Raw genomic sequence first — 15,733 nt, forward strand, 5'->3', positions numbered from 1 at the left:
ATACCATCTGCACCTCGTCCAGAAATCCCTTGTGGTCATTCTGCCCAAGGCTTGGTTAGGTGGCCTCCTCCAGTCCCATGGCTCCTACACTCTTTCATGGGTCTCTGTAGGGACTCCTTACATGACTATCTCCTCACACACTGGATGCTTCCTGAAGGCAAAAACTAGACCAGATTCATCCATGAATTCTAGCACCCAGCCCTGGGCCTAGCAGGCAGTTGGGCTAAGAAAATGTTTGTCGAATGAGTGAGCAAATGAATGAATATTGTCCTCTGCATTTATCTTTCCCCCTTCCTGACTCTGCTTCCTCCTTTCTCCACCCAGACAGGTGCTAAGAAGTTGACACCCAGGTGAGCTGATGAGAAAGGCCACTGAAGCAGGGGCAGCCCCTTTCTTCCCCCACCAGGAGCCACTTGCCACTTCAGAAAATGAGGAGACACAGCCAGATGCCGGCACTGCCTCTCCCAGGAATCATCTGGGGCCTGGCCTGGCCAAACCAACAAGACAGGCACTCTCCCTATATTCTGCCCACCATGATTGGATGAGGAAGTTGGCAGGCCTGCCTCAGAGCCCCAGCCAGAGGCGTTGCAGAGCTGAGCCCTCCACGGCCAGGTGCCAGCTGGGAAACACTCAATTATTCAAATCACACAGCTACCCAAAAGAGGAAAGGATCCACTTCCTCCAAAAGGGGGAAGTGGGACAGGCAGGCCAGCCCAGGGATTTGGTGTTGAAGGAGGAAATTTCAGAGCAAAGTCCTCACATAAGCCAGCGCTCTGAGATTCCCCACCCCAGGAAGACATTGGAAGGCTGGGATAGAAACCCAGGAGTCAGGCCTGAGGCCAGAGCCCTGGACTGAGGCTGGGGCCAATATCCCGCTGAGGTCTCTGAGTTAACAGTGGCTTCAGCCAGGCTGGTTGCCCTGGCCTCCCCCTGACCCTGGTCCTGGAGACACAAGGACTGCCCTACTGTGCCCACCCCCCACCCCAGCCCCCATTTCTCCCTTCCCCCAGGAATCACGCAAGGGACAGATAAACTCTGCACTCCTCAAGCTCAGGGGGCCAGGAAGTGTCCTGTAGTCTGTTCCTGCCTTGCACCTCCTCCCCGAGTCTGGCTCCAGAAGAACCATGAGGTTCAAGAGGAGTTTACACATCTGGCCTACATAGATTTATCTAGTTTTAAATGATCACGGACTGATATTCTGGAGCCAGGCTGCCCAGGTTCAAATTCTGGCTTAACCACTGATGGGCTAGCTACATGACCTTCAGTCCTCTTTTGTGCTTCTATTCTCCACCTTTAAAAACAGGGATTCCAGTAGCTACTCTGTGGGGAGGCTAAGAGGACCCGATGAAAAAGGGCATAGCACACGTAGGGGTTCAGTGAATGATGGTGCTTACTATTATTATTCAATAAATTAACGTTGTTTGGAGCCAGGTCTGGAACTCTGGACCAGACATCCCCAAACAGACATTATCTCCCTCACCGGAGCCAAAACCAACCTGCTCAGCAGAATGAGAGGCAAAGGGGAAAGAGTCTAGGCTCTGGGTCCAAATCCCAGCTCCCCCACCTACTAGCTCTGCGACCCTGGGCAAGCTATTTAACCACACTGAGCCTCATTTTTGCCTCTGTGCACTACAGACCACAGCAATACCTCCTTCGGGGCAGTCATGGTCCTTCTAGTCTCTGTTGCTGTTGGCCATGGGCAGTTCCAGGCAACCAGGGTGCTGACACATGCCAGGACTATCCCAGGCAGGGGTGAGGTGACAGCTTGGTTTCCCTTCCTGGAAACGTCTGTTTAGGCCCAGCCCTAGTGTATGATGTGCAAGTACTCATTCATTCACCAAATATATATTAAGTGTCTACTATGCACCGAGAAGCATGGTTCATATAGATGCAGCACACGATGGCCATTACTATTATCAGTAAAGAAATTAAGGTTGTTTAGCACCGAGGGTGCATCTGTGAACCAAATGTACAAAAAGACGGGGCAGTGGTAATCGTTGGGGGAACCCATTCCCGACAAAGGGCCGCCAACAGGGAAACTGGCTTGTCCTGCTGCCAATCGTTAACAAACGATTTATGAGCTGGTGTCATCGGTGGAGATGTGAGGACACCCATGGAGATGTAGGAAGGGCAGCCGAGCTCGTCCTGGGGTGGCTCTGGTGTTCAAACCCAGTGGGACAGCCTCCCCAGGTTTCCCCACAGTGAACCGAGTGCAACCGAGCTGGGGGAAACCCTGCCGGGTGTAGCAGCCTTTCATTAACCCAAGGACATCAAGCATTTGCTGCACACAGACACCTGGATTGATAGACACTGAACTTCACAAAGGATTCAGATGAGGTTCTTACCCTCTAGGAACTCATACTCAGAGGCAGACACTACGCAGATGACCGGATTACAAAGAGCTCAAGATTTCTGAGCCAGATCTAGAAAAAAAAAAACCATGCTACCAACAGACGACACAGGCAAAGAGGGCGCTGCAAAGAAGAGGACAGCAGGTGCAAAGGCCAAGAGAAGAGAGGCTAGGGAACACATGTGGGGAAAGCCCATTAGTCTGGGATCCTAATCGGAGTTTGAGGGCTGATGTTGCCATTGTTTGACCTGAGCCTCAGCTTCCCCTGTTGGCATAGTGAAGATAATATTTTTTTTCAGGCTGTTTTAAGGATTCAATGAGTTCATGAATAAGAAAGGGCTTTAAGGGGGTGTCTGGCTGGCTCAGTAGGTGGAGCATGTGACTTGTGATCTCGAGGTTGTGAGTTCAAGCCCCAATGTTGGGTGTAGAGCTTACTTAAGCATAAAGAAAAGAATGGGCTTTCAAAATGGAAAAGTATGATAGGAGCCTAGGAACTGAGTTTGGGAGTATCAAAGTGACTTATCCAGGGTCGTGTGGCTGATTAGAACAGGAGCTAAGGGGGCACCTGGCTGGCTCAGTTGGTAGAGAACTTTTGATATTGGGGTTGTGAGTTCAATCGAGCCCCACGTTGTTGAGTGTAGAGATTACTTAAAAAATAAAATCTTAAGGGGCACCTTGGTGGCTCAGTCGGCTAAGGTTCCCGACTCTTGACTTTGGCTCAGGTTATGTTCTCACAGTTCATGGGTTCAAGCTCAGCACTGTTAGTGGGATCCTCTCTGTCTGGCTCTCCCTGACTCCTGCTCGTGCTCTCTCAAAATAAATAAACTTCAAAATAAATAAAATCTTTTAAAAAAACTTAAAAAAAAGAACAGGAGCTAGGACTGGTGCATCCAGGATGGGGGATCAAACCCACCCCACCTCAGCTGTACCACTCCTGGGTTCCCACCTCCTGCCCAGTCATCAGTTCAGAAAGTCCCAAGGAACAGGTAGAACATTGAATCCAGGTCACCTGGGTGGCTCAGTCATTTAAGCTTGATTTCTGCTCAGGTCATGATGTCACAGTTCAGTTTGTGAGGTCAAGCCCCGTGTCAGACTTGTGCTGATGGTGTGGAGGCTGCTTGGGATTTGGATTCTCTCTCTCTCTGCCCCTCCCCTGCTCATGCTCTCGCGCGCGCGCTCTCTCTCTCTCTCTCTCTCTCTCAAAAATAAACAAACAAAGGAATGAATGAACAAGCAGAAAGAACATGGAATCCCCTGGCGCGGGGACTATCATTTCCTCCCTTTGGACCCCAGACCCAATTTTCTAACCTGTCAAAGCAGAGATGCCATTTGCTGTGCTGCCCCCAGGAGTATGTGGAACAGAGGTGTTGCATGAGAAAGAGCACTCTGCACAGGTAAAGGAGGGTCACAGTCACAGACGAGAAATGAGGATGGTGAGCTGGGGAAGAGCAAGTGTGGAGTCTGGAAGTCCCCACGCGGAGCCGGCGAGGGAGCCAGCTGCAGACTTGCACAGCTGTGACTTAAAATCTCAGCGGCCCCACCAGTTCACCAAGCCTCCGCTGGGTCACCAGCCAGGGCAACTCAGGCAAATTGCTTCACCTCTGAGTCATTTCCTTCACTTGAGAGATGGGATTAAAAGTGTGAATAGATATAAAGCAGTTAGCAGCATGGCTTGGTGCACAATAAATATTCATAAAATGTTAACAACTCTTATTATGACCATTATTACCTACTACTGATACCAGTACATAGGGTGGGGGAGGAGTGAGCCTAACTCTCTAGGACAATCTGCAACCAGCCTGTCTTTCCACTCTTACTTTTAAAGCTTGGGCTGTGACCAGCTCTAGAAGCCAGCACCGCCCCCTTGAGGACTAAACAGGGGCACAACTGTATGGCCCTGGAAAGGCCCTCACCCTGCACCAGAGGTGAGTTCTGGCCCAATCTAGCTGAGTTCCTCCTGCTTTCCCATACAAAGGAGGAGCAGGGTGACAGTGACCTGGAGGCCACCCTGGGCCTGTCCCTTCCCCACCTTCCACCCAATAACTAAATCTAGTTTGGTTCTGTGACATCCTTCAGTCTTATTTGCCAACTCAAATTAGTTGATAACGGCTGCCTGGAGCGCTGCGTTTAGAAGGTACTGGAGGTTGGAAGGAAACAGAGCAGTGGTTGATTAGTGATGTCTGACATGGGCGTAAAGTAAGCAAGTAGCAGCATGAAAGCCAACTGCTTGCCATACATGAACTAGAAAAGTCCTAAGGCGGTAGGCTGAAGAACACAAGCGGAACTGGTGTCTTTTGCAAGACTGAAATCATGGCAGGTCCAGAAACTAATACTCAATTCCGACTCACTGGTATCAGAAAATATTTCAACTCTTACACTCTCACAGGTAGAATGAATTGTGTACTGGCCACATACGGAGGCATCGCTTTGATGGTCTCATACTTCAAGTCAAGGTCTAAAAAAACACCAGCTGTGAAAGCAACATAAACAGATTTTGAAGTGTACTTCATCTGCTAAGTTCCTATGCCTGGAGAAGCTAGTGTTCAGGTGGGGTAACTGAAAGCCAAGAGGGAAAGGGTCTTGCCTAAGGTCACACAGCCTGAATGGCAGGGCTGGGATCCACACCCAGGGTCCTCTGGCTTTCTGAGGATGCTTCCTGCCAGGACTGTCATTTCCTTCCTCTTGGCTAGAAGAGGGGGTGTCCAGGCCCCAAGACCCATTGTCTGAGAGAATAAAAGCCCAAACAGGGCCCCCTAAGCTTGGTTCCCCTCAGCACCATCACCTCCTTCTCATCCACCCTCCCCCCAACCCACAGCCTTCAACCCCACCTCCAGCAAATCCCAGAGGCAGATGGTTCCAGTGCAAACAAATGTAGATACCAAGGTCCCCCAAGGGCTTGGATCCCACCACAAAGATTTGAATTCAGATGTTTATCTGATTAGGCGGGTCTCCCGGATTTGGTGATTCCGCCTTCCAGCTGTGTGTCCTTGAAAAAGTTAGTTACCTTCTCTGAGCTTCCGTTTCCTCCTCTGTAAAATGGAGGAGGACAAAAATACAATAAGATCATTCAAAGTGATTAGCTGCAGTCCTGACACAGAGTAAACCCTTAAATGTTAATTGTAAGGATTAGGTCAAAGGGGGGGAAAAAATCCAGCATTTTCACACCAAAAATATTCAGGTGATTCAGGCAAGGGTTTGGAGAGCAAGCCTGTTCATCTTTGATATCTGCCTAACTGAACTGAAATATGAATTACTGTTTGATGATTTCAAAATAAATAAGGAGCCAGATTCTTCTAGGAAAATGGATTTTGTCATCCGTGTCACAGAGGAGGAAGAAGGCTCGAGTGGCTGATTCGCAACAGGTGGGGACAAATGGGTGTGCTTCCCACTTTCCAGCTGCTTGACTTCATGCCTCGGTCTCCTCGTTTGTAATGTAGCATTGGCCACACAGGGCTGTTGCCACACCAAATGAGCAGTTCCAGGTGCGGCCACTGGGCCACCCCTGGCCTGGCAATGTTAGCAAGTAAGTGGGGACCTCACTTAAGGAGGCAGAGAAAAGAGAGCAGTTACTGCACTGCTAAATAGGAATGGGCGAGAAGAGGGAGACTCAATCCACTGAGGCACTTGCTGCCCAGGAGGGTGGCAGACGGGTAAGTTATTAACTCCTGTATGTTAAGAGACCATTAAGTCAATGTGGGGACAGGTGGAGGGAGAAATTAACAAATGATAGTCAGAAAGGCCAAGCCTGACACAGTTTGGTGACAGCCAACAAGAGGCCTGGGGGATCACAGGACAGAAAACCCGGGAAACTCGGCCTGGGATCTGAAAGGGTACCCACCCTGCTGTTTCGGAGACAAAGTGAGAAGGCGGACCAAAGAAGGCAAGAGGCTGACTTAACAAAAAGTCACCCGGTAGATCCTTTTTAAAGACTGGATTTATGGGGGCGCCTGGGTGGCTCAGTCGGTTGGGTGTCTTGACTTCGACTCAGGTCATCATCTCATGGCTCGTGAGTTCGAGCCCTGAGTCGGGTTCTGTGTTGACAGCTTGGAGCCTGCAGCCTGCTTCAGATTCTGTGTCTCTCCTTCTCTCTCTGCCCTTCCTCCACTAGGGCTCTGTCTCTCTCTCAAAAATAAATAAACTTTAGGGGTGCCCGGGTGGCTCGGTCGGTTGAGCGTCCGACTTCGGCTCAGGTCATGATCTCTCAGTCTGTGAGTTCGAGCCCTGCGTCGGGCTCTGTGCTGACGGCTCGGAGCCTGGAGCCTGCTTCGGATTCTGTGTCTCCCTCTCTCTCTGCCCCTCCCCCGCTCATGCTCTGTCTCTCTGTCAAAAACAAATAAACATTAAAAACATTTTTTTTTAATTAACTTTAAAAATAAAAATAAAAAAATAAAGATTAGATTTATGGCTTTTCAAATAAAAGCCACCTAAACACTTTTTTAAAGAACATTAAATGTTTGCTGATCTTTGCCCAGAGGCTTGCACACCTGACCTGGTGAAGTTCATCCCCCGGAGTCAAAATGAGGTCTGGGAGGATGAAGATACTTCTATGGAACACGCCTGGGGGCAGGGCCTCACTACAGGGTGGGTGGAGGTCTTACTCCCAGAAATAGCTTCCCAGCCCCCCCCCTCTCCTCCCTTCCCTGGGTCAGAGGTACTGGGGGGAAGGGTTTGAATCCCACATATCTACCCTCTGAGCCTCAGTCTTAACAGCAAAGCAGCAGGAGGTGGGGAGGTGAGGATCAGAGATAATGTTGAAGGTACAGACACCCAGCGGGCACTCACAAAATGCAAACCCACACAGGGCAAATTTCTGAGCTCCTCCAAAAGGCAAGGACCAGGGGGCCCGTGGTTACTCCCAGGAAGGAGGGCTCCCGCTTGTTCATCTTGTATCCCCAGAGCACTTGTGGACGCCTAGAATCTCACGTCTAGGCAGCTGCCTCCAGAGTCCCTGTATTTCACCACGAGGCTTCTCGGCCTCCCACACTGCCCTCCAGCTCAGTCACGTGGACTTGGAGATCTGTGCTGCCACCATGGTGCCTGCCCATCATGGCCGGGTCTTGGCACCGAGGAAAGGGGACGCAACAGAGTCATGGGTTCAGAGCGCAAGATGGCGTTTCTTGTCTGTGGAGTGACACCAGAGCACAGGGCTGTTGGGAGCATTAGGTGAGCCGGTACTTGTCCAGGGAGTCCCTTCCTGAGGGAGCTGCATTAATCTGTACCCTGGAGCACCCAGGGCTGCCTGTCCCCAAGGAGATAGGCCCCAGGCCCAGCTATCTGCGTCCTGACAGGCTGATGGTGGCACCCCTAGACCTCTAGAGCCCTTAGAGTCTCCCCGGGGACCACTAGAGCTGGAAGAAAACCCCTACGTGTAGCCACAGAAGGATGTCCACGTGTCCCACGTTCCTACTGCCAGCCTCCTGAGGGCTGGCCCAAGCCTCATGCAGTCATTCAGATGAGATCTGAGCCCTCCTTCCAAGGCCTCACAGCACCTCGCTCAGAAACTGCAAACTCACAAGGCAGGCAGGTCATGTCAGTGAGGCAGGTGGGTGTGAGGGAGAAGGCAGTCGTGAGGACTGTGGTAACATGGACAGAGCAGCGGCTAATCCACTCCAGCCACAGTGGCCAGGCAGGAATGTGGGCCCGTGCGGCCACATCTGATCTCTCAAGAGAAGTAAAATGAAATCACTTGGCTGAACAACAACAACAACTACTCAATCAATGTTTTTAAATCACCGCAGGAGTCACTGAGCTGCCACAGCTGTCCCCTGCCACCTTTGGAGGGGAGCCTGTGCCAGACCTGCCATTACCTGGGCCATAAATATTTGAAGGCCAATTGATTGAATTAGACCCATTCCAAGTCTTGGAGAAGTCAGGCATCTTGGCTTACAGATAAGGAAACTGAGGCTCAGAGAGGGGAAGTGAGTTGCCCAAGGTCACACTGGTAGTTAGTATATCAACTCTGCCCTCCTGAGATGAGGATCTTTTTCTACTAATCCACACCCCCTGCATCCTCCCTCAACAATTCTTTTCAAAAAATAGATACACTCTACAGATGCACTCCCTTCTCTGGGCCTCAGTCTCTTTGGTCTGCAAAGCAGCCAGCTGACTGCGTCAGCTTCTAAACACCTTCCAGCTCTGAAATCCCAGGCATCTATGAGGTATCCTCACTGGTCAGTACTTTGTGGCCTCAGATGAATACAAAATAATAATAATAATGGGGAAGACAAGTCCACATTAGCTGGGAAGGAACACTACAATTTTTAGGGAAACCTAACTCCTGGTTACTGGAATTCAGAAAGAACAAGGGTAATACTCAGGCAGTTTAACCACCATCCGACAGTTAAACAAAAACACATCTGGTTTAACTTCATGTTCCTCTCTCCTCCCCCAACCCCCTACCCTCATCTCAAATTTTACCCCTTAATTTGAGAAGTCAAATTAAATGCAAACAATTGATTTCATGCCACAGTGAGGTTGAGAATTTCAGCATGGAAAACTTTAAGCAGGAACTTTTTCTGGGAGCAATTATGAAATGTTGGGGGGTGGGATGGGGAGGTGGAAAACGTAGAGACTACTCTTAAATGTTCTTGGGACAGTGAACGTTCTATAAAAGTTGTTGAGGGCCGGCTGTGAACCCAACACTCAGAGAGGCCAAGTGACTTGCCTCAGGTCACACAGCTAGGACTGGAAGCCAAAATGCCAACCCCAAAGCCAGTATTTTCCCTGCTCTCTAGGCCTCTTAACCTAAACAGGGCCTTCCCTCTGGCCCTTATGGACCATCTGCCAGTGATGAAGGAAAATGCCCTGGGAATAGAACTCCTAAGCCACCAACACTTAGCCCAGTGTTGGAAAACCATTTATGATCTTGCTGGCCCCTCATAGCAGCTGCAAAGTACATATTACTAACCCACATTGCCGATGATTTCTTCATCTGAGATTCAGAGAGGGAAAGTGATTCGTTCTGGGTCACAAAGAACTGCTGGGAATGAACCTCTCATCTACTGCCCCCAGCTGCCCTCTAAATGTCAGGATACCTCTAGAAGGAAAAAAAAAAAAAGGAAGCCATGCTTCTTAGCCTAGCTCCAGCCTGCCTGTGACTACGTTGCCCTGGGAAGCTTAGTCAGCATTCCTGTGGCCACGCAGGAAGATTTCTGAGCACTGGTCCTCAGCCCAGCTTGCTCACTCTCTCCGCAAAGCTCTCTCGGAGCTCTGGGATTTGTATTAATAACTTCAGTCGGACCTATTTCAAGGTGAGAACTCTGAGCTGTGCTGCTGGATCCTACTCCTGGATTAGGAAGGCCCATCCCCAGAGATGGGTACGACACGGAGATCACCAGACTTGGAATTTTAGCCACCTGGGCCCTCACCCCCACTTCCCAGGTAACATCTGTGTGTCCTTGGACAAATCCCTTCCTCTCTCTAAGACCAGTGTCTTCATCGGTAAATCGAGGACAGCATCTAGCTTGCAGGGAATGTCAGATAAGTCAGCCAAGGGACAGGCAGGACTTGAGCTTGGTTTCACCCCAGTTCCAAGCTGGGACACAGCGAGGCACAAGAACAGGCAGAGGGCGGGGCGCAATGCGTGATGACAGCTCCAAACCTGTGCCCGGCACAAAGCTCCAGGCTGCTGAGCCAGGCTGTATCTCAGAAGGTAGTGAGGGCATCATGCCATCCTATGGGGCAGCCAATCAGAGAATGGGTTGAGCCGAGGCGAAGGTGGGTGGCCAGGGTTCAGGGGTAGTGACATAACCTCACACCCAGGGTCAGAGTTGCATTTTTTGCTGAGATTAGAGCTGATCATAGTCAATATTTTCTTTAAGTACAGGCACTAGCTAAACACCTCGCATGCGTTAATCATGTATAGACCTCACCATCAGTAGGTACCGGTTTGTTGTTTTTTAATATTTTTGAGAGAGAAAGAGAGAGAGCTCACACGCATGAGCAGGGTAGGTAGGAGCAGAGAGAGGGGAGCAGACAGGATCCAAGAGAGCTCTGCACCGACAGCAAAGAGCCCAATACGGGGCTCAAATTCACAAACCATGAGATCATGATCTGAGCGGGATCTGAGCCCAAGTGGGACCCTTAACTGACTGAGCCACTCAGATGCCTCAAATTACAGTAGGTACTGTTTATCGATGTCCTCAGCTTCAAGGAGGACACTGAAGCACAGCAGGGGACAGAACCTGTCTCAGGTCACACAGCTAGGCTGCTTTTTCTGTTAGAGAGAATTAAATGTTGGCCAATCAATTTTTTTAAATTTGTTTAACATTTATTCATTTTTGAGAGACAGAGAGAGACAGAGTGTGAGTGGGGGAGGGGCAGAGAGAGACAGAGACACAGAATCTGAAGCAGGCTCCGGGCTCTGAGCTGTCAGCACAGAGCCCGACGGGGCTTGAACTCACAGACCACAAGATTGGGACCTGAGCTGAAGTCAGACGCTTAACCAACTGAGCCATCCAGGAGCCCCCAATTAAAAAAAAAATTAAGTTTGGGGCACCTGGGGGGCTCAGTTGGTTGGGCATCCAACTTAGGCTCAGGTCATTATCTCACGGCTCGTGGGTGGAGCCCCACATCGGACCCTGTGCTGACAGCTCAGAGCCTGGAGCCTACTTCAGATCCTGTGTCTCCCTCTCTGACCCTCCTCTGCTAGCACTGCCTCTCTCAAAAAAAAAACTTTAAAAAAAAATTTTAACGTTTTTTAAAGTTTATTTTATTTATTTTGAGAGAGAAAGAGCACACGGGAGGAGCAAAGGGAGAAAGAGAGAATCCCAAGCAGGCTCTGAACTGTCAGTACAGAAGCCAATATGGGGCTCAAACTCATGAACCGTGAGATCATGATCTGAGCCAAAGAATTAGGCCCTGAACCGACTGAGGCACCCAGGAGCTCCTTGGCCAATCAACTTTATACATGTTATTGCATTTTAATTTTTATTTTTATTTGAGAGCAAGAGACAGAGAGAGAAAGTGGGGGAGAGGGCCAGAGGGAGGGGGAGGGGAGGGGGGAGGGAGAGGGAGAGAGACAGGGAGAGAGACAGGGAGAGAGAGAGAGAGAGAGAGCAGAGAGAGACAGAGAGAATCCCAAGCAGACTATACACTCAGCACAGAACCTGAGGCAGGGCTCAAACCCACAACCCTGGGATCATGACCTAAGCCGAAATCCAGTCAGATGCTCAACCAACTGAGTCACCCAGGAGCCCCTGTATTACTGCATTTTCATCTTCTCTCTTGTGAATTACTTGATTGCGATTCTATGGGAATGTCGGAATATCAGCTCCACGAAGAGGGCTTTTGTCTGTTCTCTCCTGCTCCATTGCCAGCACCTAGAACAGGGCTTGGCACAAAGCTTAATAAGTATTTGTTGAATAAAGATAGCATTGTTTTCTGGCCTCAGTTCAGTTTTATTCCTCACAAGAGTCTTAGGAGAGAGACATACTCCCATTTTACAGGGGGTGACACGGACACAGAGCCTGTCTCACTCCAGGGGCTGGGAAGTTGGGAAGCTGTGTCCAGGGACCTCTTCTGCCTAGGGACTTCAGAGGCACGAAGTTCAGGGAGAAAAAAAGAGACAGAGGGACAAGATGGGCAGGGGCAGGGAGCAGTAGAGTAGGTGGAGAGAGGACAACACAGGTGGAGAGGGCTGGACATTTGGAGAAGGCAGGTCTGGAGGGTGGGAAGGGAAGGAGCCTTGGAACTCTGAGTTCAAATCCTGGTGTCCTCACTTGCTTAGTTTCTGTAAGCCTCAGTCTCCCCATGTGTAAACCAAATGGTGCACGTGAAGGGCTGGGCAGGCCTGGCACACATCAGGCCCTCAATGCAGTCTCTGGCATCTTCACTAAGTCAAGGAGCCAACCCTTGCCTCCTTGGGAAACCTGCCCACCTGTACAAGTTTTCCCCAGGGCTCAAAAGCCCTTTCTGGCCTCAGAATCCGAAGCTTCTTTTGATCTCCAGCGTTTTCCTCCTCCACCCAGAGGTCTTTGTATAGGCCCCCCTCCCCCAACCCCATTATGTGTTAGAAAAGGGTCAGAAGGGACAATGATGGGGCTTTTCTCAGCTTCCTCCCCCACCATTGTGACCATGCATTTAACCTAAACTGGGCATGGGAATCAGCCTTGGGCAACCCACTTACCTGTGGGCAGCCAGAGGTGAGGGGTAGGCTCCCTCTGCTTCCAGGGGTCCAGGGCTTTGCCCCCCCACCCACCCCCTCCCCGCTGCTGTGGCCACCCCAACTCCCAGCAAACACTCACAGGCCAGTTGTCCCCTCTCCCCTCCCCCGCCACCACGCGGCTCTGGGACCCCAGAGCCTCCCTCCCTCTGCTCATTCCAGCTTTGCCCCAAACTACTTTGGACCCCACGTGGACACACCAGCCTCCTCCCCAAGCGTCTGAGCGTGAGCTAGAGGTTCCTAGGTGGGAGGCATGAAAAGACACCAGGCAGGGTGCTGGGGTTGGCAGCCTGAGTCTCTGGATCTCCCACCAGGTGGGTATCATCAGGGCAGCTCGGTCACGGGACACCGGGGAGAGGCGCGAAGACAGGTGTAGGTCCCAGGCAGAGACCTAGGAGGCAGGAGACCCTAGGACTGCAGCGGCGGTCCCGAGCGCGGTCCCCTCAGCTCGCGGTCCCCGTGGGCGCCACGTCCAACCTCCAGCCTGGCCCAGCGCGCTGCCGAGAGCCTCGGATGTGCACGAGTTCGGGAGCGGGACAGGTGGCTGAGGGTCGCGAACGGGCCGCCCTGGGTGGTGTGCAGGCGCGGAGGTCCGCGCTCTGACATTTCTATCCCTTCTCGCCGCCGGTCCCGGACGAAGGGAGGATGTGGGAGGGGCCCGGGTCGACCACGTCCCCAGGGATCCCGGAGAGCCGGGGGATGGCATCGGGTCCTTACCTGAGCACAGTTCGTGGGCGAAGGTCTGTCCTGGCACAAGTGACGTGGGGCCGGTGCGCTGGGACCGAGGGCCCGGAGTGGCGGGAGCGCGACGCTGCCGGGGCCACCTCCCCCGCGGGCTTATAAAGGCGGCCGCGGGGCCGGGAGGGAGGCCAGGGCAGCCCTCCCCCGCGCCCGCCCCCGCCCCCTCCCCCGGCCCGGGCCCGGTCCTCCCCGCCCCGCCCCCCGCCGGAGTTGTGTTGGCTGACCTGGCAGCGCGGCCAGGGCGCCCCCTGCCGGGAGACGGGGCGCCCCAGCTCCGTCGGGCTCCTCGGCCCGCGGGGGAGGGACGGCGGGGGGGGGGGCCCAGCTGCCGGCTTGTTCCACCGCCCCCTCCCCTCCCCGCTCTCTCGGTCCCTGTCCTCCTCCCGCCGGGGCCTTCTCTGCCTCCCTCTCTGCGAGGTCTGGCGGATTCAGGTCTCTGCGCGCGCGTAGCCCAGTTGTCTTTATCTTTGGTTCTAACTTCGTTCTGTGTCTCTTGTGGGTCTTTCTCCTACCCTGTCTTTCTGCCCTTCTCTGTGTGTCTGTGTCTGTCTACCTTTCTTCGGGTCTCTCCATATCTCTATTCGTCTTTATGCACGTGTCCTCTGTCTCAGACGGCTAACACTCTTCCCGGCTAGCTCTCTTCCCTGCCCTTGGGTTCTCTCCTCCGCTAGGGCCACAGGAAGCAGAGGGTGACGTAGGAGGGGTGGCTTCCAGAGGGGAGCCTCCACTAAACAGGGGCTGTTACCTCTTTTCTCCTGAGAGGGAAAGGGCCAGCCAGGGTCCATGCTGACTTGTCCCAGACAGATTCCCAGCCACTAGCCTCCTGGGTGACAGAGGAGTGAACCACACTTCCCAAGAAAAAGAGTCAGACATCCCGGGTTCAAGACTCCACCCTGGTGACCTTGGACAAGTCACTTGGCCCCTGTGGATCCCCCTGTTCCATAGCCACTGTATTCCCTGGCTTCCCTCACCACTTGCTGGGAGAGTCATATGAGAGAGTAGTTGAAAAGCGCACAGGAAACTCTAAAATTCTAGATGAATGTGAGGGGGTGGACAGGAGTAGATCCCAGCACTATAGGCCTCGTCCCTACTCCCCAGTGACCGGCCCCATGAGCAGGGGGGATCTGCCTCCTTTCCCTGAGAACCAGACTGAGTTTGAATTCTCCTGACAATGTTCTGCCAAGTCTCCCAGCAATGTCTGAATGCGTTCAGTGACAAAGACCTGAGACTGCCTCCCGAGAAAAGGGTATTTTCGGTGGCCTTTAGGGCTGCCTGGAGCAATCTGTGCCTCTAACCCACAAAAGCCAGTTGGAGATTTGAAGGCATGGACGTTGGGTCCCCCAGATCTCTGCCATCCTCAATATCTAAGCCCAATCTTCCTGCATCCACCTTGTCCTAAAAGTGAGAAGGGGGTCAAGTCTAGAGCAGAGGGGAGATGTTGTCAGCACCAGCAGAACCCAATACCAGCCCAGAACTCTCTGACCTGCTCCATGGCAGCTCAGGGCCAGGCATCTTGCATATATTATTTCCCAACAATCCCATTTTACAGAAGAGAAAACAGGGTCCCAGAAAGAGTACATGACTTGCCAGTAAGACTGGAGCCAGAAGTGGGACCTGGCACCAGAAACTAAGAATGTCTTTGCATTTGTTTTGGCTTTCTGTATTTTTAGCAATTGATATTGTTTCTTCATTTACAGGAGTAATACAAGGTTTCTTTAGCAGAGGAGAGGGGTGGTGAGAGAGAAAGAGAGAAAGAGAGAATGAATCCCAAGCAGGCTCCATGCTCAGCTCAGAGCCTGATGCAGGGCTCGATCCCACAACCCTGGGATCATGACTTGAGCCAAAATCAAGAGCCGGACTCTCAACTGACTGAGCCACCCAGGTGCCATGCACACCCCTTTTCTTTTTCAAGAGCATTATTTATATATTTAATGGCTTAGGTTATTACAGCAAAAATCATGGATGTGGTAAATGAATGAAGTTTAGGAAATACACGTTTGTATAAGACATCGTGGCTGAAAACATCCAGAACTGACCAGAAGCTAAGAAGGCCTCTGTCATTGCTTACAAACTCCAAGCAAGGGTTTAGGGATAGGAGGAGGCTTGAGATGGTGTCATCATCAGTGAGCCAGGGGAAAATCCCCAGGCATGGTAAGTGTGCCTGTCACAGCGTAGACAGATGCTGGGAGGCTGAGCCAGCAGGAAGTTGGGGGAACTCTATTCCACCTGTCATGGGTCCCCAGCACCAACCCCTGACTTCTGATCTCCCCAAAGCTATGAGGGATAGGATCTTCTGGGTGCACCACATGGCCAGCTTGGGGCCCCTGTGTCTGGATGATTTTCCCCAAGGTACTATCCCACTTTGGGAGTCCACTGAGAGGAACCACTGCCTGGGCAACCCCACCTCCTTCCTGCCTTACCTCTCCTAGCCTGCTCCTGGGCTCTGTCCCACAAGGAAATTCAACTGAAGCAGGGGCAGG

The 15,733-nt window shown here is 52.0% G+C and overlaps 2 protein-coding genes and 1 long non-coding RNA gene across 3 annotated transcripts in view; 2 read left to right on the forward strand and 1 right to left on the reverse strand.

Moving 5' to 3' along the window:
* Positions 1–13,364, reverse strand: part of ALPL (alkaline phosphatase, biomineralization associated) — a 58,350-nt gene extending 44,986 nt beyond the window's left edge. The window contains exon 1 of the mRNA XM_019461680.2: positions 13,230–13,364. The gene's annotated coding sequence lies outside the window, so the exon portion shown is untranslated. The remainder of the gene's footprint in view (positions 1–13,229) is intronic.
* Positions 3,560–4,416, forward strand: LOC128775894 (uncharacterized). Its single transcript, XR_008420852.1, has 2 exons — positions 3,560–3,744; positions 4,176–4,416. It is a non-coding gene; the product is annotated as an uncharacterized LOC128775894 (long non-coding RNA).
* Positions 4,622–4,911, forward strand: LOC128775893 (ATP synthase membrane subunit K, mitochondrial-like). The gene has a single exon (XM_053898850.1). The coding sequence runs from the start codon at positions 4,661–4,663 to the stop codon at positions 4,835–4,837; it is 177 nt and encodes a 58-aa protein (XP_053754825.1). The 5' UTR covers positions 4,622–4,660; the 3' UTR covers positions 4,838–4,911.
* Positions 13,365–15,733: the final 2,369 nt, after the last annotated feature.

This window comes from Panthera pardus, unplaced genomic scaffold, assembly GCF_024362965.1.
Source record: "Panthera pardus isolate Hobbes unplaced genomic scaffold, ASM2436296v1 HiC_scaffold_11, whole genome shotgun sequence".
Classification (NCBI taxonomy): domain Eukaryota; kingdom Metazoa; phylum Chordata; class Mammalia; order Carnivora; family Felidae; genus Panthera; species Panthera pardus.